The 19,991-nt window shown below is 46.8% G+C and overlaps 2 protein-coding genes across 2 annotated transcripts in view; one reads left to right on the forward strand and one right to left on the reverse strand.

Annotated features, from left to right (window-relative positions):
* LOC121836126 overlaps positions 1–19,991 on the forward strand; it is a 151,738-nt gene that overhangs the window by 33,527 nt on the left and 98,220 nt on the right. The gene's annotated exons all lie outside the window — the stretch shown is intronic.
* On the reverse strand, positions 1,060–13,827 carry LOC115312226. The gene is made up of 4 exons (XM_040223356.2): positions 13,722–13,827; positions 10,633–10,746; positions 8,279–8,326; positions 1,060–1,671 (listed from the first exon to the last, which is right to left on the reverse strand). Exons 3-4 carry the CDS (start codon positions 8,300–8,302, stop codon positions 1,207–1,209), a joined length of 489 nt encoding a protein of 162 aa, XP_040079290.2. The 5' UTR covers positions 8,303–8,326; positions 10,633–10,746; positions 13,722–13,827; the 3' UTR covers positions 1,060–1,206.

Here is a 19,991-nt window from a genome sequence, read left to right on the forward strand (position 1 = left end):
TTTTAGGGTCCTGAAGAGCTCGGATAACCTTCAAAATAAGCTGTAGAATAGGGTGAGCTATTTCCATGCTGCAGACAAAGTCAAAGCTCATCACCTGGGAAAGGAGTCCCTTGCCTTTTGCTTTCGTCTCCGGGTGCTTTGTGGAGTCCACAATCGTTCTTACTGCACTCGACAGTTCGCTGTAGCTCTCACAGCGAACTGGCCTTTACTGCTTCAGCACGACATGCCCATCTGGTTGTAGACAAAGACTTCAAAGTTTTCAGCTGTGTGCCGACAGTTTGGAAAATTCGCTCAAAAACAGCATGGCTCACAACACTGTTTTCAATAAAGTTGTACGCAAGTTGCACAACGCCAAAGAAATCAAACATCATTCTGTTTTCTGCTCAAGACAAGCATGCATCGACAAGCACCAGGTTTAAGCTGTGGGCATAGCAGTGAACGTAGACGAGCTTGTTGTTCTGCTCTTTGCACTTTGCTTGAACGCCAGCAACGTGCCCTGACATAGTACAAGCCCCGTCAAAGCAGATGGAACTCACAGAATTCCAGGAAACATTGATGGTGTTGAGAACTGCTTGCAATGTGGAAAACACAGAGTCGCTGTCTAAATTTTTAAGCCTGTCAAGAGTAAGGAAGACCTCCACAGGCCTGTTCTTAATTTCGCAGAAGTACCTAATAACAACAGAGAGTTGTTCATGATGACTGCAGTCACTTGTTTCGTCGCACATGAGCGAGACTGTTTTACCTTCTATGCGGTGGACAATCGAAGAACAAATGGCTGAATGCAGTGACTCTAGGATGTCATTTTGTATTCTGTTGCTGATGTAGGAGGCGTTCTTTGGGCCTGACTCTAAGTGGCCCCGCAAAACGGGGTCATACTTCTTTAAGATATTAACTATCTCTAAATATAGACCTTGCTCTGCGCTTTCCTTATTTTCACTGTGCCCTCTGAATGGCTTCCTCCCTTTGAGAGAAGAACAACGATGTCAGTAAGGCGCTTTAGCACCTCACGATTTTGTTTTCGTTTTTCTTCAACTTGAGACGCTCGTCGTTCAAAGCTTTCATCCAGCATTGAAGCAATCGATCTGTTTGCTTTGGAGCAATTCCATGACACAACACTGTTAAGATGGCCCTCAGACCTTTCATGCTGATTAAACCTTTCTATCGCTTTCTTCCAAGTTCGAAACCCAGTTGAAACAAAGGATGGGTCTAAATGTGCTTTGGTACCACTGCCCAGCGGAAACGCCCGACAACAAAAGCAAAAGGCTGCATCTTTTGCTGGACTGTATTCAAGCCAGCTGAACTTTGCAAACCAGTGTTCACAAAAGCTGCGCTTTCGATTATTCGTTTCTGTTTGGGCATAGCTGCCCAGATGAGGCTGAAAAGGACCCCGTGCTTGCCTGGCTTGCTTGTCCAGGTCGTTAGTCGGCATTGGCAACGACGGGTCGTCGTCAGACATTTGGTTCTGGTTGGTGGAAAGCGTTGAGCAAAATCTCGGAGGCTCATCTGGTACATCAGCGATGTGGCTTGGCGTCGTGGCACAGCTTGGCGTTGGCACACAATTTGGCGTCGTGGCACAGCATGGTGAAGTGGCGCAGTCGTCAGCTTGCTGGTGGCTGGACACCTTTCCCGGTTCATTTTGTTCATGCTGCTCTTTGCAGCTTGTTGACTGTGCTGCAAACAAATAAGAGAAGTATAACTTTTTAGTTTTCTTTTTACCTGTTAACATGGCTCTTAGAACACGCTCAAAAAGAAGTCTGAGTAAACAATTACAGAACCAACTGCGCCAATAATAAATATATATTTTTGGAAATTTTACGACAGCTTTCTCATCGACAGCCCAGCATAGTCTCCAAGCTAACAACAGCAACCGCTGCTCGGAGGCGAGCCAAACACGGCCTGCTGATTGTGTTTTCTATGTTTTAACGTAAACAACCTTTTTGAAAAACCTAGGTTGCTAAAAAGCTAGTTTTTTTTTTTTATGTCGGTGATGTTAGTCGCGCTAGAGTTACTAGTCTGGCCGAGGAGCACTACCTTCTTTGTTCATCGCGACAAAAGTTTGCGCCCTTCTCGTATAGTTAATAATTTCTAGAGAGATAATCCTGCACAGAGCGTATACACGACTCAAACATTTTAAGACTGCGTTTTATTAATGGTGAGCACTGGCGCTGGGCACGGAAATGCCCAGAGTTGCTGAGTATGTCAGTGAAGACAGACGGGGCTCTAATAGAAACGTTGCTAAGTTCGTTAGACACATTTTCCTTTGTGAGGACTTAAACATTCGTGAGTGGGTGCGTCTCTCACTCTCACTGTTGCCTTCGTTCATGAGGCACTTCATTCGCCTCAACAAGATCAGTCATTTTGCTCAACGGGGTCCTGTTGAGGTGCCACGCTATCGTCTACGAACAGACTTCATAGAATGATACCGACACGTGCTGCTATATAGAGACTTTTAATGAAAAGGATATGAATAATTTAACCAACTAAACTGAGATCTGGATGAATGAATTCAACAACGAAGAAAAATACTACAAGGTCAGTTTACTCGTTTTTTTTCTTGGAAGGATCACATTATGTGAATGAAACGGCCTCTAGGAAGCCTTCATACAAGCGCTGAACGTCCCTGAATTGACTCATCCAATCACCAAACCAGTACCGATGTGCACGGTGGACCCCTTCTTTCGTTTCTAATAAATTGCACTGTTCCCTCTTTCTATACTGCTCCGACAATTTATGGGGTTCTAAAATAGCGGTGTCGTTTGCAGTGGCGGATCCAAGGGGGGGCGGTGGGGGTGATCGCCCTCCCAAACGCCTCGCCAGGCACCCCCCCCCCCCCTCCCCCCGGGGTTCTTCGTCAGCTCGAAAAAAAAACGTAAGCAATCGACGCAGGATACAGCTTGTACAACCAGGAGACCAGTTGCTTTTCTTCTCAACTGAGAGAGGAAGCAAATGCTCTGGGTACAGTGTAGTCGGGGTCTGAGCTTCTCCTGAAGACGCTCTGGACTTCCCCACGACCTAAGCCCGCTTTCATCCTCGCCTCCATCCCTCACTGAGGATCAGATCAGCGCCGCAGCGCGGAATACAGAAAGAAGCCGACGAGTGCCAGAAGGGGGAGATGTTTTCTCTAATGGGCTTCATACTGCCTGCGGTACGACTTCTCGTGGCGGGAAGCTAATAAAAGAAAGATAAACGGTACGAGCACTCTAAAGGCTGGAGGCTGCTTACGCTAGGGAGCCTTCATGTGCGCTCATGAAGGCACCCTAGCTTACACGGGGTCCTCAAGCCGACGCCGTAGGCATTTATTTGTATACAATGCCGTTTCAACTTAGGGTGGCGGGACATATTTTAGGAAAGGCGCCCGCTACCCCTTGTCTCCCCTTGGCGCCGTCTTTACTTTTCGAGTTAAACGCGGCTCCTGTGGATTGACGGCAGAGCTTTCGCCCGGCTTTGCAGGAGCGAATATGTGTGTGTCTAATGGAACAGAGGCGGGGCTTGCTGGTTTCTGACTGCGGCTTCGAATTCCCTACCTAAGGGACTTGGGGAAAACGAGCCTTTTCAAAGATCCGACTATACATAAATTAAATAGAGAGTGCCTGTGCCCCTTCGAGTGAACACCGACTCCCAAACATCCATGCTGCAGTCGTGATCGGCCTTTAGCCCAGTTGAGATTCGCCGACCGGACAACCGCTCTGCCCCATCATATCTCTGCACCTGTCCTCTCGACCCTGACGAATGAGCTAACTAACCAGAAACAAGTGTTCTTTTCACACAGAAAATATCCAGACGAATTGCAATTGAATATAATTTGGAAGGATCCATTGCTGGTTTAAGGTCTTATCTAAGTTTAAAAGTTATAGTTGCAGAACTGCAACATGCTTTCATAAATATTCAACAATTATTCTCTTTCGTTCTCTCGAGTTGCATCCAGAACACGTGAAAACACGAGTTTGGGTTGGCAATGCCGCATGTGCTGCGCTCTAGACATTCCAAATATACGGCGAACAACCGACGAACTTGCCTGACAGCTTTCGTTTCGCTCGCTGCGTCAACAGTGTTTTGACGCCGCGAGCAGCGTCGAAGCCGCCGGGCCATTTTTGTCGCTTGTTTGTGACGTACTCGCTCCATTGATTTAAGCCGCTCTTCCCGTTGCCGCAGCAGTTAAGCACTAGCTCCAACCAGAATGTCTGCCAAGGCAATGTCTTTAAGCTTCCCTAAATCGACTGCTCACGTAGTGTCGGTCTGAAACCCAAGTTCCAGAAAGGATAGTGCCACCACAATTTTCGAGATACTTGCCTCTAGCGTGGTCACCCGAAAGGTTTTAATTCAAAGAGTTCATCCCCGACAGGTAAACCGATACAAAAGCTCTCAAGATCTATATTATGTTAACAGAGTTTAGTAAAAACGATAACTCTACAAAAAATATAAACACTCCCTCCCCGCCGTTTTACATCGAGGAACCGCCCCCCCTAAAATGGAGGTCTGGATCCGCCCCTGGTCGTTTGCATGGGCACCGACAGGACCTTCTTTCTAACATTTGTCACACATTCAGTTTTAATATCCAGCCACTAAACTACCAGTATATACCATGGAAAAGTTCAAAATATTTTCACAATTTGGACACTCAAAAAAACTTCAAATTAATTAATTAGATAGCATGAATGATGTGAAATGACAAAAATCTGATATTCGTCCACCCGAGTAAGTTACCAAGCTTTCACCTAATTACAAAAGATAAAGGCAATGTCACTGATGGGTCCGGCTACCAGAGGGCCAGTAGTTCTGAGGACTTTCCTGCGAGCTTGGATGCAAGCAAGTCAGTCGTTCAGCTCGATCACTAGGTAGATAGACTTACCTACCTATCTCAACAAGCTGAAAGCCAACCTGAAGGTTCCTGCTCCATGGAATTGCCATGCACTTTGTTATTTCTCAGGATTCATCATCTATAGCATGCAAGCTGCCTGCCTCAAATGTTTCAGCTATTGGCTCCATTCAACCACCTGCTCCGGAAAAATGTGAAATAGAGGTGTGTATTAAAGGAAGACGACGGCTTTAACAAGGCAAAGCAGACACTGCTGCGTCAGGCTCCTGGTGTATCGCAACCACACTGAGGAACTGATCCTGAATGTGCCACACCTCCAGAGGCAGTTGGACCAGTGTCGTCACACATCATCCACGGAGTCAAAAGGCCCATAGGAGGTTAACCTTCTTCCAAGAATTCCATGACACACGCATGGGTATCAACGCAATGAGGTAAGGCAATGGTTGATGCCGTACAACCTTGAACAATATGCCAACAGGCTGCATTAATGCCACCAGAAGCAGAGCCACAAGCTTGGCCAGAACCCACGGTTCCATGGACAAGAATTTACATGGACTGCACTGCACCTATCGAAGGTAAAACGGTGCTAATTGTGGTAAACAGTTACCAAGATTGAAAGAAACCACTGGCATCAGCAGCCAGCCAACTCCACTGCAACAGTCGAATATCTGAGGAACACGATCGCCTGGTTAGGACTTCCTGTTTGCTTGGTGTCCAATAATGGAACACCACTCCCCGGCACGCTGTTTACCGACTTCATTACTCAGAATGGAATTGGCCACCTAAGGACTGCACCTAACTATCCACAGTCAAACAGACTTCCCGAGAGAGCTGTCAGAACGATCAAGGACAGTCTAAAGAAACTCTCGGGTGGTTCTTTGGCCGCATAGTTGCCAAGATGGCTCCTTGTGTACCCTCGCACACCGCCTACCACAGGAGGACAATCTCCAACAGAGCTCGTGTTCAACTTTTGTCCTAGAGTTTGCTGCATGGACCTCATCACTGAGACCCAGGAGCCAAAGGTAGACCTGGAAAGACCTAGCAAGCTTAAAGAAAGCAGCCCTGTTTTTGAAAGAAACATGGGAGCTGTAGAACAATGGGGACCAAGATCATCTTCCAGGCTGTCGAAAACTGCATGACTTTGGTAAAATCCACCATGGCACAATGAAGCACCACCTGGGCCAGTTGTGCCCCAGACGCTTTAACTCAACTCATTTTTAGTCAGATGATGAAATTACCAGTGGGCACTAACTTGATTGGCAGTTAACAAGTGAAAAAACCAGGCTATGGACCAGGAACTGAGCAGGCATTTTAAGCAGTGCAAGGATGCCCCACTCAGGCACGGGGGACACCAACCAAGATGAACCTTTAGCTTGTGCGGCAAAGTGTTGGATCATGCCACCACCAGGGGTCAGTGTTTCTGGGGGCTTCCCTGTGCAACGGCCATGGGCTTTCTCTCTTTTCCCACACTTTCCAGTGACCATGTAACAAACATGTATAACACGGCCATGTCAATTATTCCCTAATAAACAAATAGGTATGATCCTTGCACTCCATGGATGAAGCAGCCACCAACAATTTCAACATTGGTCTGTATGGAGTCAAAAAACAAGGAAATAAAGGAACTTCTGACACACAACTATTCTTGATGCATGCACACAACAGACTACTTCCATAAAGCCCTGCATGCAACACGGCGCGCGTTGCACTCTGGGAACTAGTTGGCCAGGGAGGAGAGTGGCATGGTTTCGGTTTCGATCGACACGTCGACCAGAGATTACACACAGAGCGTGGACTATAAACGGCCATTATCTCATGTTTTCTGGTCCCGAGAGCGTCATTTGTGGTCTATAAACTAACCTAAATGGCCAGACCTCGAAGCTTTAGCACAAGCCCGAGACGTATATAGCTTCTCTTAACACATGCTTGTTCTATTTTTGTACTTGAGCCTTTTTGTTAGCGTTTCGAGGTATCTGGACGAGCCAGTGCTGGGAATCTCGACGCTGCGAAGCTCGGGGATCTTGCTTATGTACGAATCAACAGGCTGTAGCAACCAATAAGTATGCATACATCAAGCTCGCGCCTTTACATTATATGTTGTTGATCAGGAAGTTTGTTCGTTTCGTGCGTCCATAGAAGAAATACTACTTTTTGCAATTACTGTTTTCTTAATACGCCTGTGTATGCGAAGTAAAACTCTGAGGTGCCACTGAAAAGCTTCTTATCTCTTATCTGTACTGACCCGCAGCACTGCACGAAGCGAAGTCCCCACCCACTTGCATTTTACTAATATTCAACATCGCGTATGCACGTAAAGTTATCCTGCAATCGTATAGGCACATTCGCGCATACAGACCGTTTTAAGAAAGCAAAAGTCGAGCACTTGTGTGAAAAATGTTGCACCATTCGCCAGAAGTACGCCGGACGGGTATGAACCCCTATGCGGTGCGCCAAACGAACGAAATTTTTCAAAGTGCATTTGACGGTTGCTAATGGTCATAATATTTGTCATGTGTTAGCTTTCTTCCTGCCTGAGTATGCTGCGATAATTTCGGACACACCGTTCAGGCACAGATCTTGGGCGTCAGTAAAAGCTCGTCCAAAAAGGCTTCGCGAGGAGTAGGGGACGCTTGTTAGGGCCTCAGTTGTAGCTAGCCCATCTCCGCGTTTGCGAAAACTTAATCGTCTATCAGCATAAAATTTGAGTGGGAGATATATGATGACACGAGGAAGACATCATAGTAACTTTGGTGCAGTAGTGAGGTCGAATTTATTGCATTTCCTTAAAAGTTTACGCGTCAACGCTGGGCTCAACTTTGATACTCCTGTGAAGATGTGGCTTGCTTTTCGCCCAATGAAGTAACAAGAAGCAGACATTTGGCAAACAAAATATGTGTAATGCTCCAGGTGACCGAATTTCACTTGTAGTTCAATGGTACTAGACGGGATTATTGAAATTGAACTCAAAGATGATGTGAATAAGCCACGTCCTAATACGTTTCCATACGCACTCAAATATCCGGTGTTTCGGGAACCAAAAAAAGTGCCCCGGCCTTCGTTTTCTATCGCTCGAGAATGAGTATATTGTACATTCGTAAAAAAGTCAGGTAATCGAAATTGCAAGCAGTGCGTTCGGTCGCGGCGTGATAGCATGAGATGAATCTGCTCAGTCGAAACCGAAACTGAGTGGCCAACTAGTTCCCAGAATGCACTGCATGGTATTTCGCTGCAATTGGGCGCGTCGGTTTTGGAAGAAGTCCATTGGCCAGCAGTCTCCTTGCAACATCCTGGACACAGCAACAAAACCCAGCCCTTGCACCTGTTACACTGAGTACGAGCGTCTGACAAAAACTAACTCACGGAAAGGAAATGGCGGCAGTTAGGTCTACTGCAAACAAACTAACACACAGATACCTGACAATAATTAAGTCTGCAACTACAATGAAATAAAATGAGACAGACCCAAAAGCTGCAACCGATGACCATGGAGGGGACATGGGTCTCATGCCTCTGCAAGAAAAAACACAGAAACTGCAAAATTAAAATAGGCAAGTGGATAGACCAAAAGGGTCGGAGGCAAAGCATAGGCTCCCAGAAGCGTAAAGGTGCTGCACGGTGAAGGCTCACATGGAAAGCTCATGAAGTAAAGGGATGGCTTGCAAATGTCTTAAGCAAGTGCAGAAGTGATAAACTTGAGGATACAGAGAGAGTGCATATTTTGAGGTATGCGAATGACACGAGGAAAGTGAACAGAAGAATGACAGGGGAAAAGACAAGCTAACATGGGCAGGAAGTCTCTGCATAGGCTTTCATGCAAGACACCAGGAAGGAAAGTGTAGGCTACAAACATCCACATGAAGCAAAAAGGGATGAGTGAAACATAAGCAGTGCACAGCACAAGAAGGAGGACAAGAAAAAAAAAACATGATACAGAAGAGCAAGTTTGCATGACAGCGAAAGCTTCACATAGGCCTACACGCAGAGCAGAAGAAAAAGTACTCCCCACAAAGAACCGTAGCAAGCGTAAAAAAATTCAGAGGCTTCATGCAGCCATACGCACAGAGCACAAAAAAAGAAAAGCTTCCCACAAACATCTGAAGCAAGCGTAAAAGAAAAAGAATATTCTGGGACTTCACTCAGGCTTACATGCAGAGCATAAGAAAAAGCAAGCTTCCCACAAAGAGCTGAAGAAAGTGTGAAAAAAATTTAGATGCTTCACGCAAACTTACACGCAGAGCACAAGAAAAAGAAAGGATTCCCACAAACATCTGAAGCAAGCATGAAAAAAATCCAGAGGCCTCATGCAGGCTTGCACGCAGAGCACAAGAAAAAGAAAGGATTCCCACAAACATCTGAAGCAAGCATGAAAAAAATCCAGAGGCCTCATGCAGGCTTGCACGTAGAGCATAAGAGCTTCCCACAAACATCTCTAGTAAGCGTAAAAAAAATTCAGAGGCCTCACACAGGTTTACAGGCAGAGCCTAAGAAAAAAAGTGTTCCACAAAGACCCATAGCAAGCGTAAAAAAATTCAGAGGCCTCAGGCACAGCACAAGAAAATGGGCTTCTCACAGACCCGTAGCAAGCATAAAAAAATTACAGATGCTTACAAGCACAGCACAAGAAACTTCCCACAAACATGTGTTGCAAGCATAAAAAAAAATGCAGAGGCTTCACGTAGGCTTACATGGAGATCACAAGAAAAAGGGCCTCGCACAAACAACCGTTGCAAGAGTAAAAAAAATTCAGAAGTGCCTCGGTAAACAAGGAACGCAAAAATTGAAAGCTGCCCTTAACACAAAGAAGAAAGTAAAGTAAAAAAAAAATGAGAACGGGACACCAGTTTCATCAACTAAGGCAATCTAAAACACTAATTAGTTCTCCGAGGTCCTGCCATCGACTGCCGAAGTCCCTGCGTTCAGCTGCCCCAGCCGCCAACTCGCGACTTTTTTCCCGCAGGAACAGTTGCAGCCGTGCATGGCAGAATCGCCTGATGAGCTTCATTTTGATTTCATGGCAGTTGGGCAGCTGAACACATTGGCTCTCTGCAGCCATCCTCGCCGATAGGCCGTCCAGGATGCCCCGTGCATGCATCAAATCCGCAATGAGGCTGCGAAAGACACTTTCACAAATTGTGAAGAGGGTGCGTGCAGCTTCAGAGGGGCAGGTCAGAGCGTCAGGGACATAACTCTTTAGCCTGAGGAGGCTATTTGCAGGTGCCATGGGGACTCGAACAGCTGCAGCACACATGTCACATGTAGCATTATTTTTTACAACTCTTCGTACCACATACCAGCGTAATAGTCAAAGCTATCCTCCTCAGGTTGTGACATGGTGAGTTCTACCTCCTCAAGAAAAATGTCGGTGGGCACAGCACGTTGTACATCCAAGTATGCGAGGTCAGCCAGGTAAAAGGAGGCATCGTCCAGTTCGTAGGACCCTGCCTTGGACGCCTTCAGGTACTGCGAGTGTGTGATGATTTTCAAGGTCATCTTAAACTCCAAGAAGTTGTGATAGGGTTGCCCTGTCGCACTACCGAAAACAAGTTTTCATGGCAGTCCTGCGTGAATCTGGATGTGAGCACAAATGAAAAAGAATGTCTCTCAATGAGACTTTGCTGCAGGTCCAGAATGGACTTAGTAGAGAGGATTACCCCCGCCTGCACTGGCTTGAACGCCCCATCCCCAATAGTGAGGTGGATAAAAAGATCCTTAAATTTGACCAGAAAGACAAGGGTGTTCTTGTAGCAGGCCTCATTTTGCCTGCTGATCGCAAGGACTGGGTGCCTGCTGCTCATAAGATCAAACCATTTGTTGACCTGTTCCAAGAACCAAGCCGTGGTGAGGAAGTTGGTGCTCCAGCCATGATTCTCCACCAGGAAGCGCAGGGCAGTGGCCGTGGAGTGACTGAGGACCCGTAGGGCAGTGCTCACCTACAAACACAGAACTGCTTTAGATCATCAAGTGTATGCAATGTTTGGTAAACACAACTGAAGGAATCAATGATTTGAAACTTCCCCCTCAGTCAATAAAAGAACAGCATGGGCACTAAACGAAGAAAAGGCTGCTAACTTCCATTCCTGTTGTCCATACGAATGGTTTTTGCTGGTTTTCTATGAGTTTTTGCCATTCTCCTAAAGTTGGCAGTTCCACTTCATGAGCAAAGGTGATGAATGCCAGCACTGAAGTAAAGTACACTCCATGGTTACTTTGGTAGCTGGGCGTTGCTAAAAGTGTCACCGAGTCCGATTTGTGAACCACTGACTGATTTTGTTGAAAACACTTTAGGGAAGCTAAAGAGGTTCTCCAAAAAAAATGAGTTAGAGGTAAATTCTTCCGTATTTGTATCCTGCAAATTTGAATATGCACTATTTGCTCAAGAAGTATCACCCAACGCAAAGAAATATTTAAAAAATTCACTCGGCATGATGTCACGTCAAGAACTTTCACCTGGCCACCGAAGCTCAAGCACCATCTCTCGTGCAGTGTTCCGGCACATGTGACCAGCCTTGCCCAATGCAGTGCTTTTTTTATTCTCGTGAAATGGTGCGTCATCTGCTACAGACGCCTAGTTCCCGCTACAATCTTTCACGCCTGACCAACATCCGCTAAATCTTTTATGAAAGTTTATAGGTGTACTAAACTTACGTCAAAACAAACAGGCGAGCGAAAATCGTGAGCATGAGGTGAATCGCACACAATTAGTTGACCGCTCAAATAAGCTTGCAATAGCTGCAGAGATTCCGAGGATCCTTGTTGCGACGCTGCTGTCTCTCAGAAATTTCCTCCTAGCTTCTTACACCTCGGGAGGGCGGGGCTTCAGCGCTATGGTCAAAATGCTTTGATGGCTACTCCGGGCCTCAAATTGACAAATAATTTTAATATTCGTGATACTGGAGGCAATATGAAGATGATGCAAGTGTTCTTTAAAGGTACAAAACCGCTTTAGTTTCCCCTTAACCAGGCATGTGCGAATAACAAATTTTATGTTTCAAGCGAATAAGAAGCTAATATTGACCTGGGTCGAATAATTTCGAATCGCATATTGAATACTTGCGGTGCCTTTCTGATACTGCCATTGCGTTCAGCTTCCGCCATCTTGAGAGTGTTGATGTCAAGATGGCGGAAGGTAGCTTAGCTTAATGGAAGCTAACCTAAGTTAGCTTCCAGTCGTGTGTAACTAGCTTAGCTAGCTACAAACAAGCTAAGCTACATGCTAACTTAGCTTAGCACTCTTACCTTAGTACACATTTTTCAAAACATTATAGTATTCGAGTGATGGATGAGTGTGAACGAGTATGAATAAAAAGTCATTTTAGATATGATATAAAGACTATCATACCTAAAACACCTAATATCAAGGGGCACAGTAATCCACTGAAATGAGGTTAGACAAGAGTAATTTTGAGTATGTTTTGTTCACGTTCTCAAGGATGTGCGTAAATTCTGCAGTTGTTAATCGAAGCAACAAATGAAGCTTGTCATTTAGTTCTCCTTGTCAACAGCATTTTTCCTGTAGATATAGCTTTCTAGTGCACAAACTCAGCATGTGAGCAATGATTATACTTTGTAAAGGAAAATCTAGCTGGTTTCATTTAGGTTATTCTCAAGTATCTGCCTACCCACTGCCAAGGCTCAGTTAATTCTGAGCCCTACATAGAGATTGTAAGTAGATGAGAGATTTGTCAGTCCTCTTGCTATACCCAAATATTCGTTTTAAATCTTAGACTAAAGAAATGATGAGCAATGATGCACACTGCTTGACGGAACCTCAATTGTAGAGTACCACAGATTCATGGTAAAAGCCAGTTTTTTTGTTTTTTTTGGCCTTGAGGTAAGCACTTATATTGACCAGGAACATGAACAATCATTACGCTACATTACAATGTTTTCCTGCATTCGTCGCACACGCGCATGACCTCTTCTCCTCTGGAGGTGTGCCTTCCACTCAATGCACAATCGCAGTGCCTGCGAAATACGCACAATCACGGTGTTTTCTCTGTAAGTGTCGCTTCTGCACAGCACACCGGTGCTCGTTAAGAAGCGCACTCAACTGCGCTAACTCGCTGCAATCGCGACTTTGCCAGCACTTAGAAACTGTGCACATCACCGAACGAACGGCACGCGGCCAACTCATCGCGAGTCCCAAAGCAACTGATAAGAGCGCTAGAGCGATCTCGACATCACAGGACACAGGACACACACGATTGGTAGGTGAGATGATGACGTTTTATTCTAGTAGGGCCGCGCCAATCACGGGGTGCAGATTAGACCTACCTTCCACTACATTAATGGGACGCTTAGTACCTGGGAATGGTGACTAGAATGACGTCACGTGAGGACTCTGTATAGTCATAGGTTGGGGATGGCAACATGTGCAGCATGTGCTGAGCTGTAAACAGTGTTTAATTTTGGCCATTCGTGTGCAGAGATTAGTCATGAGCTGCCCAAATGTTTGCCGAGGCACTTATTGTCACGAACCCAAGTCAAGTGTTCATGCAGTGCTCGTATGGAATCCATAAGCCTCATTCGACCATCATCATTACAGGGTGCTCTCCTAGACACCGTCAGCATAATTACCTCCATGGTCGCATCAGCAAGGTTACAAAAATTGGGAGTGAAGGAAACACTCCCCCTCTAAACTTGAATTCACATCTCGACGCGTGCAAGATACTGAGGTCAAACTAGTGCTGTATGCCTGCGATGAGAGAATCATTCCAAAACAATATCAATAATCTACCCCTTCATACCACACAGCAACTAAGTGAAAAAGGAACCATGACACCAACTTATTTAAAAATAAATTGTGTAAAATACAAAAACACTACAGTTACTAACAAGGATATTATATCTGCAAATAATCAACAGGGAGCTTTGAAGCATTTGAGTGGTTTGACAACAAACTTGCCTTCAAGCCGCCGCCCCAGAGTTCTAGACGACGGCAATGGGAAGCTCCCCTCCAGTAGCAAGTCGTAGCCCAAGCTGCCACATGCAAATCGCATCTGCAGCGACTTCTTCACCGTCTCATTAGACCACTTGGACCCCCTGTTGCCGGATCTCGATAGAGCTGCCAGTTGGTCCGCAGTGAAGAACTTGTGCAAGTGAGACCGGAATGTCGCTTCCCTTGTCTTTTGTAAGGCAGCCTGCCTCACCAAGCGATGATTCTCGTTCTCCAGCTGCTTGATCTTCCGGCTCATCTGAAGAAAGACATCTTCAGTGAGTTTAGGTAAAATGTATGATGGAGAAAGAGGCTGTAGGGTTCGCTCAGAGGTCTTGGCCGCTGGTTGCCACAAACACGGTACAAGAATTGGGTGTTGCCAACCTCATGAGATCACTCCAAGCAGTGCAAGAACCATGACACATACCCAGCTGGTGGAGGCCGCCGACACCAAGGTGCCGAGGGCAGCTGCGCTGGCCTGGCCGCGCTGGTTGTCACTGGTCACCTGCAGCGAAGGGTGCGGTGGTATTGCTACACGGGGGTACGCAGGACCTTGGAAGATGCTTACGAAGCACGCCCCGCTGGTGGTGGGGAGCGGCTGCGTTAGCAGGCCGCCCTGCAGGGCCGCTCCAGAGGTCCTGGCTGCTGGTTGCTGCAAACACGGTATGAGAATCGGGTGATTCCCACCTCACAAGATCACTCCAAGCCGTGCAAGAACCACATACCCAGCTGGTGGAGTGTGCCGACACCAAGGTGCCGCGGGCAGCTGAGCTGGCCTGGCCGCGCTGGTTGTCACTGGTCACCTGCGGCGAAGAGCGTGGTGGTATTGCTACACGGGGGTACGCAGGACCCTGGAAGATGCTCACGAAGCACGCCCCGCTGGTGGTGGGGAGCGGCTGCGTCAGCAGGCCGACCTGCAGGGTCGCTCCGGAGGTCCTGGCCGCTGGTTGCTGCAAACACGGTAGGAGAATCCTCGTTTTGCAGAAATATGGGTTCGAGAATAAATGGATTTGTCGCCCTTTCTCTCTTTCTCTTCATGCTGGCCGAGCGGAGAGGGACGAAGGCTTCTTTGTATTTACCTCGGGGTGAAAGATAATCCTCAAGGGGGACAAAAGTGGTTTTGGGGGAGCTCTATCTAAGTCACTGCGACACAATAAGCCATTGGGACGCAGTGGACGTGCCTGCGGCCAGGGAACTCTCGTCTTTTAGCCATGCACTCTCGAACCACTAATTCTGCAAATGGTCCATTGGGTGTTGCCCACCTCACGAGATCACTCCAAGCCATGCAAGAACCATGACAGATACTTAGCTGGTGAGGCTGTCATAACATTACAAGGCAGCTGAGAGTGATGAATGCCTCATGCATTAACTTAATAGAAGCAACAGAATATGAGTTATTGGGTTTTGACTTACATTTCCATGAGGCGGGGTTTTGTGCTGTGTCAGGCTGCAACACTGAATGATGGTGTCTCATGCACTCTTGCACAAGGACCACTCCGATTTAAAAAAAAAAAAAAAAAAGGTCACAGAGATGTCAACAGCCTACCAAGTCCACATTATTATAGGTCACCTGTGCCTCTTTCAAATCATATCAGTAAAAACATCTTAACACAAGATAAATTATTGCTTTTAATTCACTCTCATAATCTAGGTAAATACCAAAAGAACAAAAATCTCACTTATCCTCGTTACACGGACTCACTTGACTTTCAGAATGCAGAAACAAGCTCGGAACAGCTGTGGCTTTTAGCCTCCTCCAGCCGTCAGAGCACCTCGTCTGGAACTGGGAGGGCTCGAAGTGGTCCTGCAGCGAATAACGTTTTGGTAGACGTCAAAACTGTGTATTCAGCCGCTCGCGTCACAGTACAGTTATTCCGCTGACGAGAGGCTCACGCTTTCAAAATACGCGATCTTACAAATCCATCATCGCACGACCGCCACAGGCCTGAACCACTCGTCTTTCTGCGGTGAAGCGAAAGCGCACAGGACGCTTCCACGGCAGTAGAGAATAGATCACAAAATACACGGTTTCGTCACAGTGCACTGGCGTCCACCGTGCTCGCGTCACAATATTAACAATGAACAATACCTCACCTCGCAAAGGTACGTTCTGTCGGGAGGTTTCCACCCCGCGCCACGCCTGATTCCTGAAAGCCACAGTTTCCGTCTCCTCGGGGATTTCGGCAGCTTGAACAAGCGAATTCCCCTGGAAGCTCTGTTCCGGCACTTCAGAGCACAACAACGACCCATTTTTCAAACAAGACCGGAACGGCGGAACTCCCGCGGCTACACAACTTTTGTTTACGTTATTCCAACGCACGTGTCCGCGTGCGCATTCGTTTATTCTACCATTAAAGAAGGCTATGACGAAAAGCTCACATGCACCAAGTTTTCAGTCACCGAGCGTTAACTTTTTTAACTCTAGCGACGCTAAAATGAAATTACCGAACCCTGCTTTACTTTTGAGGCTCACGACCACCGCTAGGGGAGATTTTGCGGCTTGTGATTGGCCACGAGCGGCCTGTCAATCAACTATTCGACCAATAGATTTTCGCCCCATTGATACCAATGAATGGCCAAACTCTCCCAATAGACGGCTCTGGGTAAACCCAAACCAAATAGTTGGCATTAGCATGTTTCGTTTGCGTATGGTTGGGTCCAGTTGGAGTATTTGGCACTGTATGGGTTAAATATCGTAAGTCGACTTTTCAAACTAATGCCATCTGTATTCCAGATCAGGGACAAGTCGTCACTTGAAAAGTCACTGCATAGTCTTACATGTTCTTCACCGTCAGTGATGTCCGATATATCGGGCCCTGTTGGTGTTGCTGGCATCCACTTAAGATCTGGCTGCACAAGAATCCGCTGCAGCTGCTGTTTTATCGGCAACACCAAAAAGAATGGATATGACTCGGGATCTGGCTCAGTCTCACAATTCTCACATTTTGAGATGTTGCCAGGAGGACCCAAGTACCCTTTGCAGACAGGGCAGTAGTGATGTTTTTCTGCTTCTACCGCACGAGCATGTACAGCCTTCAGTAACAAGTACTTTGACTGGGGTACACTTCCAGGGGCAATGATGTTAATCATCCTCAGAAGGTCAGCAGTTGCCTTGTCACCATCTTTGCGGCGCAGTACGTACGACATGACGAGAGCAGCTAACTCGGCTGCATCATCCGACTCCTCTTCGCTATTTGCAGATAGGTCTTGCTGCGATCCCTATAGAAGAAATAGAAATATCTTTGATTTCGCTATAATGTTTTTCATTTATTGGTTTTGCACCGTGAAATTTACAAGGGTGGAAATTAAGTTATTTTTATATCTGACATTCAGGGAACAATCAAGTCCCCCCCCCCCCCCCCCTTCCTCCAAATTTCAAGATTTGAAAGTTTTCGGTTGACTAGCAAAATAAATTATTAAATTGCTAGGAGACCTAACTAGATTTTATATCCTAATATTGATATTTTCGACGTAGAACTATTGAGAGGGGAACTGGAAGCCGAAAGAAATCCCCCAAAATTGAGAATTGCAAGGCTGCCCCCAATATTATTTTAAGGCATTTGAATGCCGTCATATGCTTCCAAATACAGTTAGAAACCCCACAATTAGATTTTTTGGCAGGAAAGCTCTCCAATGTGTCACACATGCTTGGGAATGGACACAAGGCTCACCTGCGAAGCCGGGCCGTCTCCGACTGATGTGCCTTCGATACCATCCAACCGGGGCGCTGCAGTTTGCTGCGGCACCGGAGAGTCACCCAGCAGTTGCTGTGAGCCCTGCATTGAATTGGAAGGTATTCCCAACTTTAGAAGAGCAAGATCACCCCCATTAATATTTCAAGGCATTTGAATGCAGTCATTCTTACAAACACCGTCAGAAACCCCCTGCAATTGCTTAGATTTTGAGACGGGGAAGCTCGCTAACGTGTCAGCCAGGCTTCAGAACTTGTGCAAGGCTCACCTGCGAAGCAGGAGCGTCTTCGATGGATGTGTCATTGGTGCCATCCAACAGGGGCACTGGAGTTGACTGCGGCATCTGAGAAACACCCAGCAGTAGCTGTGAGCCCTGCATCAGATTAGAAGTTAGAATATAAGTGGCGCAAACTGTTTCTATTATTTTTAAAGTAGTTTTTGTTCAGTATTTTAGATCAAAAAAGAAACAAATTCATTTTATAAAGTATGAAAACAAGAAATGACCTGTCAACATACCCGCCACCAAGTGGTGGAAAAGGCGGCGCACACTAGAAAAGGGTAGGATCAAGCGCCGACGCGCGCCACGCATTGCTGTGAAGCAGCGAACGTAGAAAGGTCCCGGATATACACAGTGGCGCTGCGGTCGTATGAGCTGCAGGATCCGACCGGTTCTGAGCATTCCAAAGGCCTTCGGCGAGCAGGTTTGGCTTGCGCGGTTTGGCCGTTTGGCGGTTTGGAGCGCGAAGTGGCTCTTATTCTGAACTGATCTTTACCCCGTGTTTGCTGTCGTTTGTGGTCAATGAAGTGTTATGCAGAATTAGTTTTGTCGCGCAGCAAATGCAATGCGAACCACCCTGGCTGCCCGCTTCATCCAGCTTATCCAGCACGTGCTTGAGAGGTGCCCTATCGAGCCGTCGCCATGGAGTGCGGCAGCCGTGAGCGCTCGCTGAGCTCACTACCACTCCTCGAGTTCACGGCCACCCAAGCTACGACCAGGGATGTCATGTGGGAGGTTATTTTTTGCTTGTTTTTGTAATTCTAACCTGCCTATAAGTTTTAAAATAAGGTGAAATTTGAGAAAAGTTTTACTAAGTTACTACGTTCAGTACGCTCAGGTTCACTGCAGATTAAAAACCTGTCACAAATGAAAGACGTTTACAACACCCTGTAACGCCGAATTAGAGCGCAGCTCTTGAGGAGGAGGAGGGATGGGTACTGAGGGGAGGGTATACCCCTCCTCCCCTCCCCCGCACGGTGCATTATGGGACATTTCAATGCACCGCGCTAATTACGCCGACAATAACACCGACGGCGCTCAATCCAGAAACGGGCGCTTAAGAGTTGCGCTCTAAAAGTTGTTGCAGGGCCCCTTTACAAACTGACTCGAAGGCTCACCTGCGAAGCAGCAGCCTCTTCGATAGATGTGTCATCGATGCCATCCAACAGGGGCACTGGAGTTGGCCATGGCACCTGAGAGACGCCCAGCAGTCGCTGTGAACCCTGCATCGAATTGGAAGTTACTCCCTACAATGAGACGAGCAAGCCCAGCCGCATTAATGTTCCAAGGCCACTTGAATGCAGCAATTTCTAACAAACACCTTCAGAAACCTCCTGCAATTTCTTAAATTTTGAGGCAGGGAAGCTCGCTAACATGTCAGCCAGGCTTAAGAACTGATGCAAAGGCTCACCTGTGAAGCAACAGCGTCTTCGATGGATCTGTCATCGATGCCTTCCAACAGAGGCACTGGAGTTGGCTGCGGCATCTGAGAGACGCCCAGCAGTCGCTGTAAGCCCTGCATCGAATTGGAAGCTATAGATTCCCAAAATTCTTGGTACTCCACTCCGAAAGCGACAAGCAACTCTCGAAAATGTCACCATTTGTTGTTGCAAAGGTCCTAGAGGGTGTGATTGGAAAGAACTTTAAGGCTAAAAAGCTGGCATCTGGCGATTTACTTGTAGAAATTGAGACCAGCCACCAGAGTTCTGCGCTCCTTGCACTCAACTGTGTGTCAGACTACAAAGTTACAGTGACACCCCACAAGACATTAAACACCATCCAAGGAGTCATCTCGGAGGACGACCTTCTGGACGCCTCTGAGAGCGAAGTAGTGGAGGGCCTTTCTGAGCAGGGGGTTGTAGCTGCAAGGGTAACCGGACAAAAGCTCACCAGACAAAAGCTCACCGGACAAAAGCTCACTGGACAAAAGCTCACCGGACAAAAGCTCACCCGTTTTTTGACAGACCCGGACAAAAGCTCACCCGTTTTTTGACAGACCCGGGCAAAAGCTCACCTCGATTTCTTAATTTTTTTTCCTACCCGGGCAAAACACGGGCTGAAATAAAGTGCGGACGCAATGGACATTGGACCATTTTTAGGAGAACTTGTACCTCATCCACCATTGAGTTGCGAATTTTTAAAAATACTTTGAAAGAACGGGAGTTGGGCCTTTTGGAAAAGTACAAGACAGATGACCAATTTAGAAAATTGTGCGAGATTTTAGATAGGCTCGGGTTCCTTCCACCACAGCTTGTTCCACAAGAACTAAAC

This window comes from Ixodes scapularis, unplaced genomic scaffold (genome assembly GCF_016920785.2).
Source record: "Ixodes scapularis isolate PalLabHiFi unplaced genomic scaffold, ASM1692078v2 PGA_scaffold1__304_contigs__length_218370807, whole genome shotgun sequence".
NCBI classification, from domain to species: domain Eukaryota; kingdom Metazoa; phylum Arthropoda; class Arachnida; order Ixodida; family Ixodidae; genus Ixodes; species Ixodes scapularis.

What these genes read in the sequence shown, in the direction of transcription:
- LOC115312226 (XM_040223356.2), bottom strand. Translation starts at nt 8,302, where the DNA reads ATGGTCATCGGTTGCAGCTTTTGG. An exon ending in TCATCGGTTGCAGCTTTTGG is followed by an intron (nt 1,672 to 8,278) that starts GTCTGTCTCATT and finishes ATTTGTTTGCAG; the next exon opens with CACAGTCAACAAGCTGCAAA.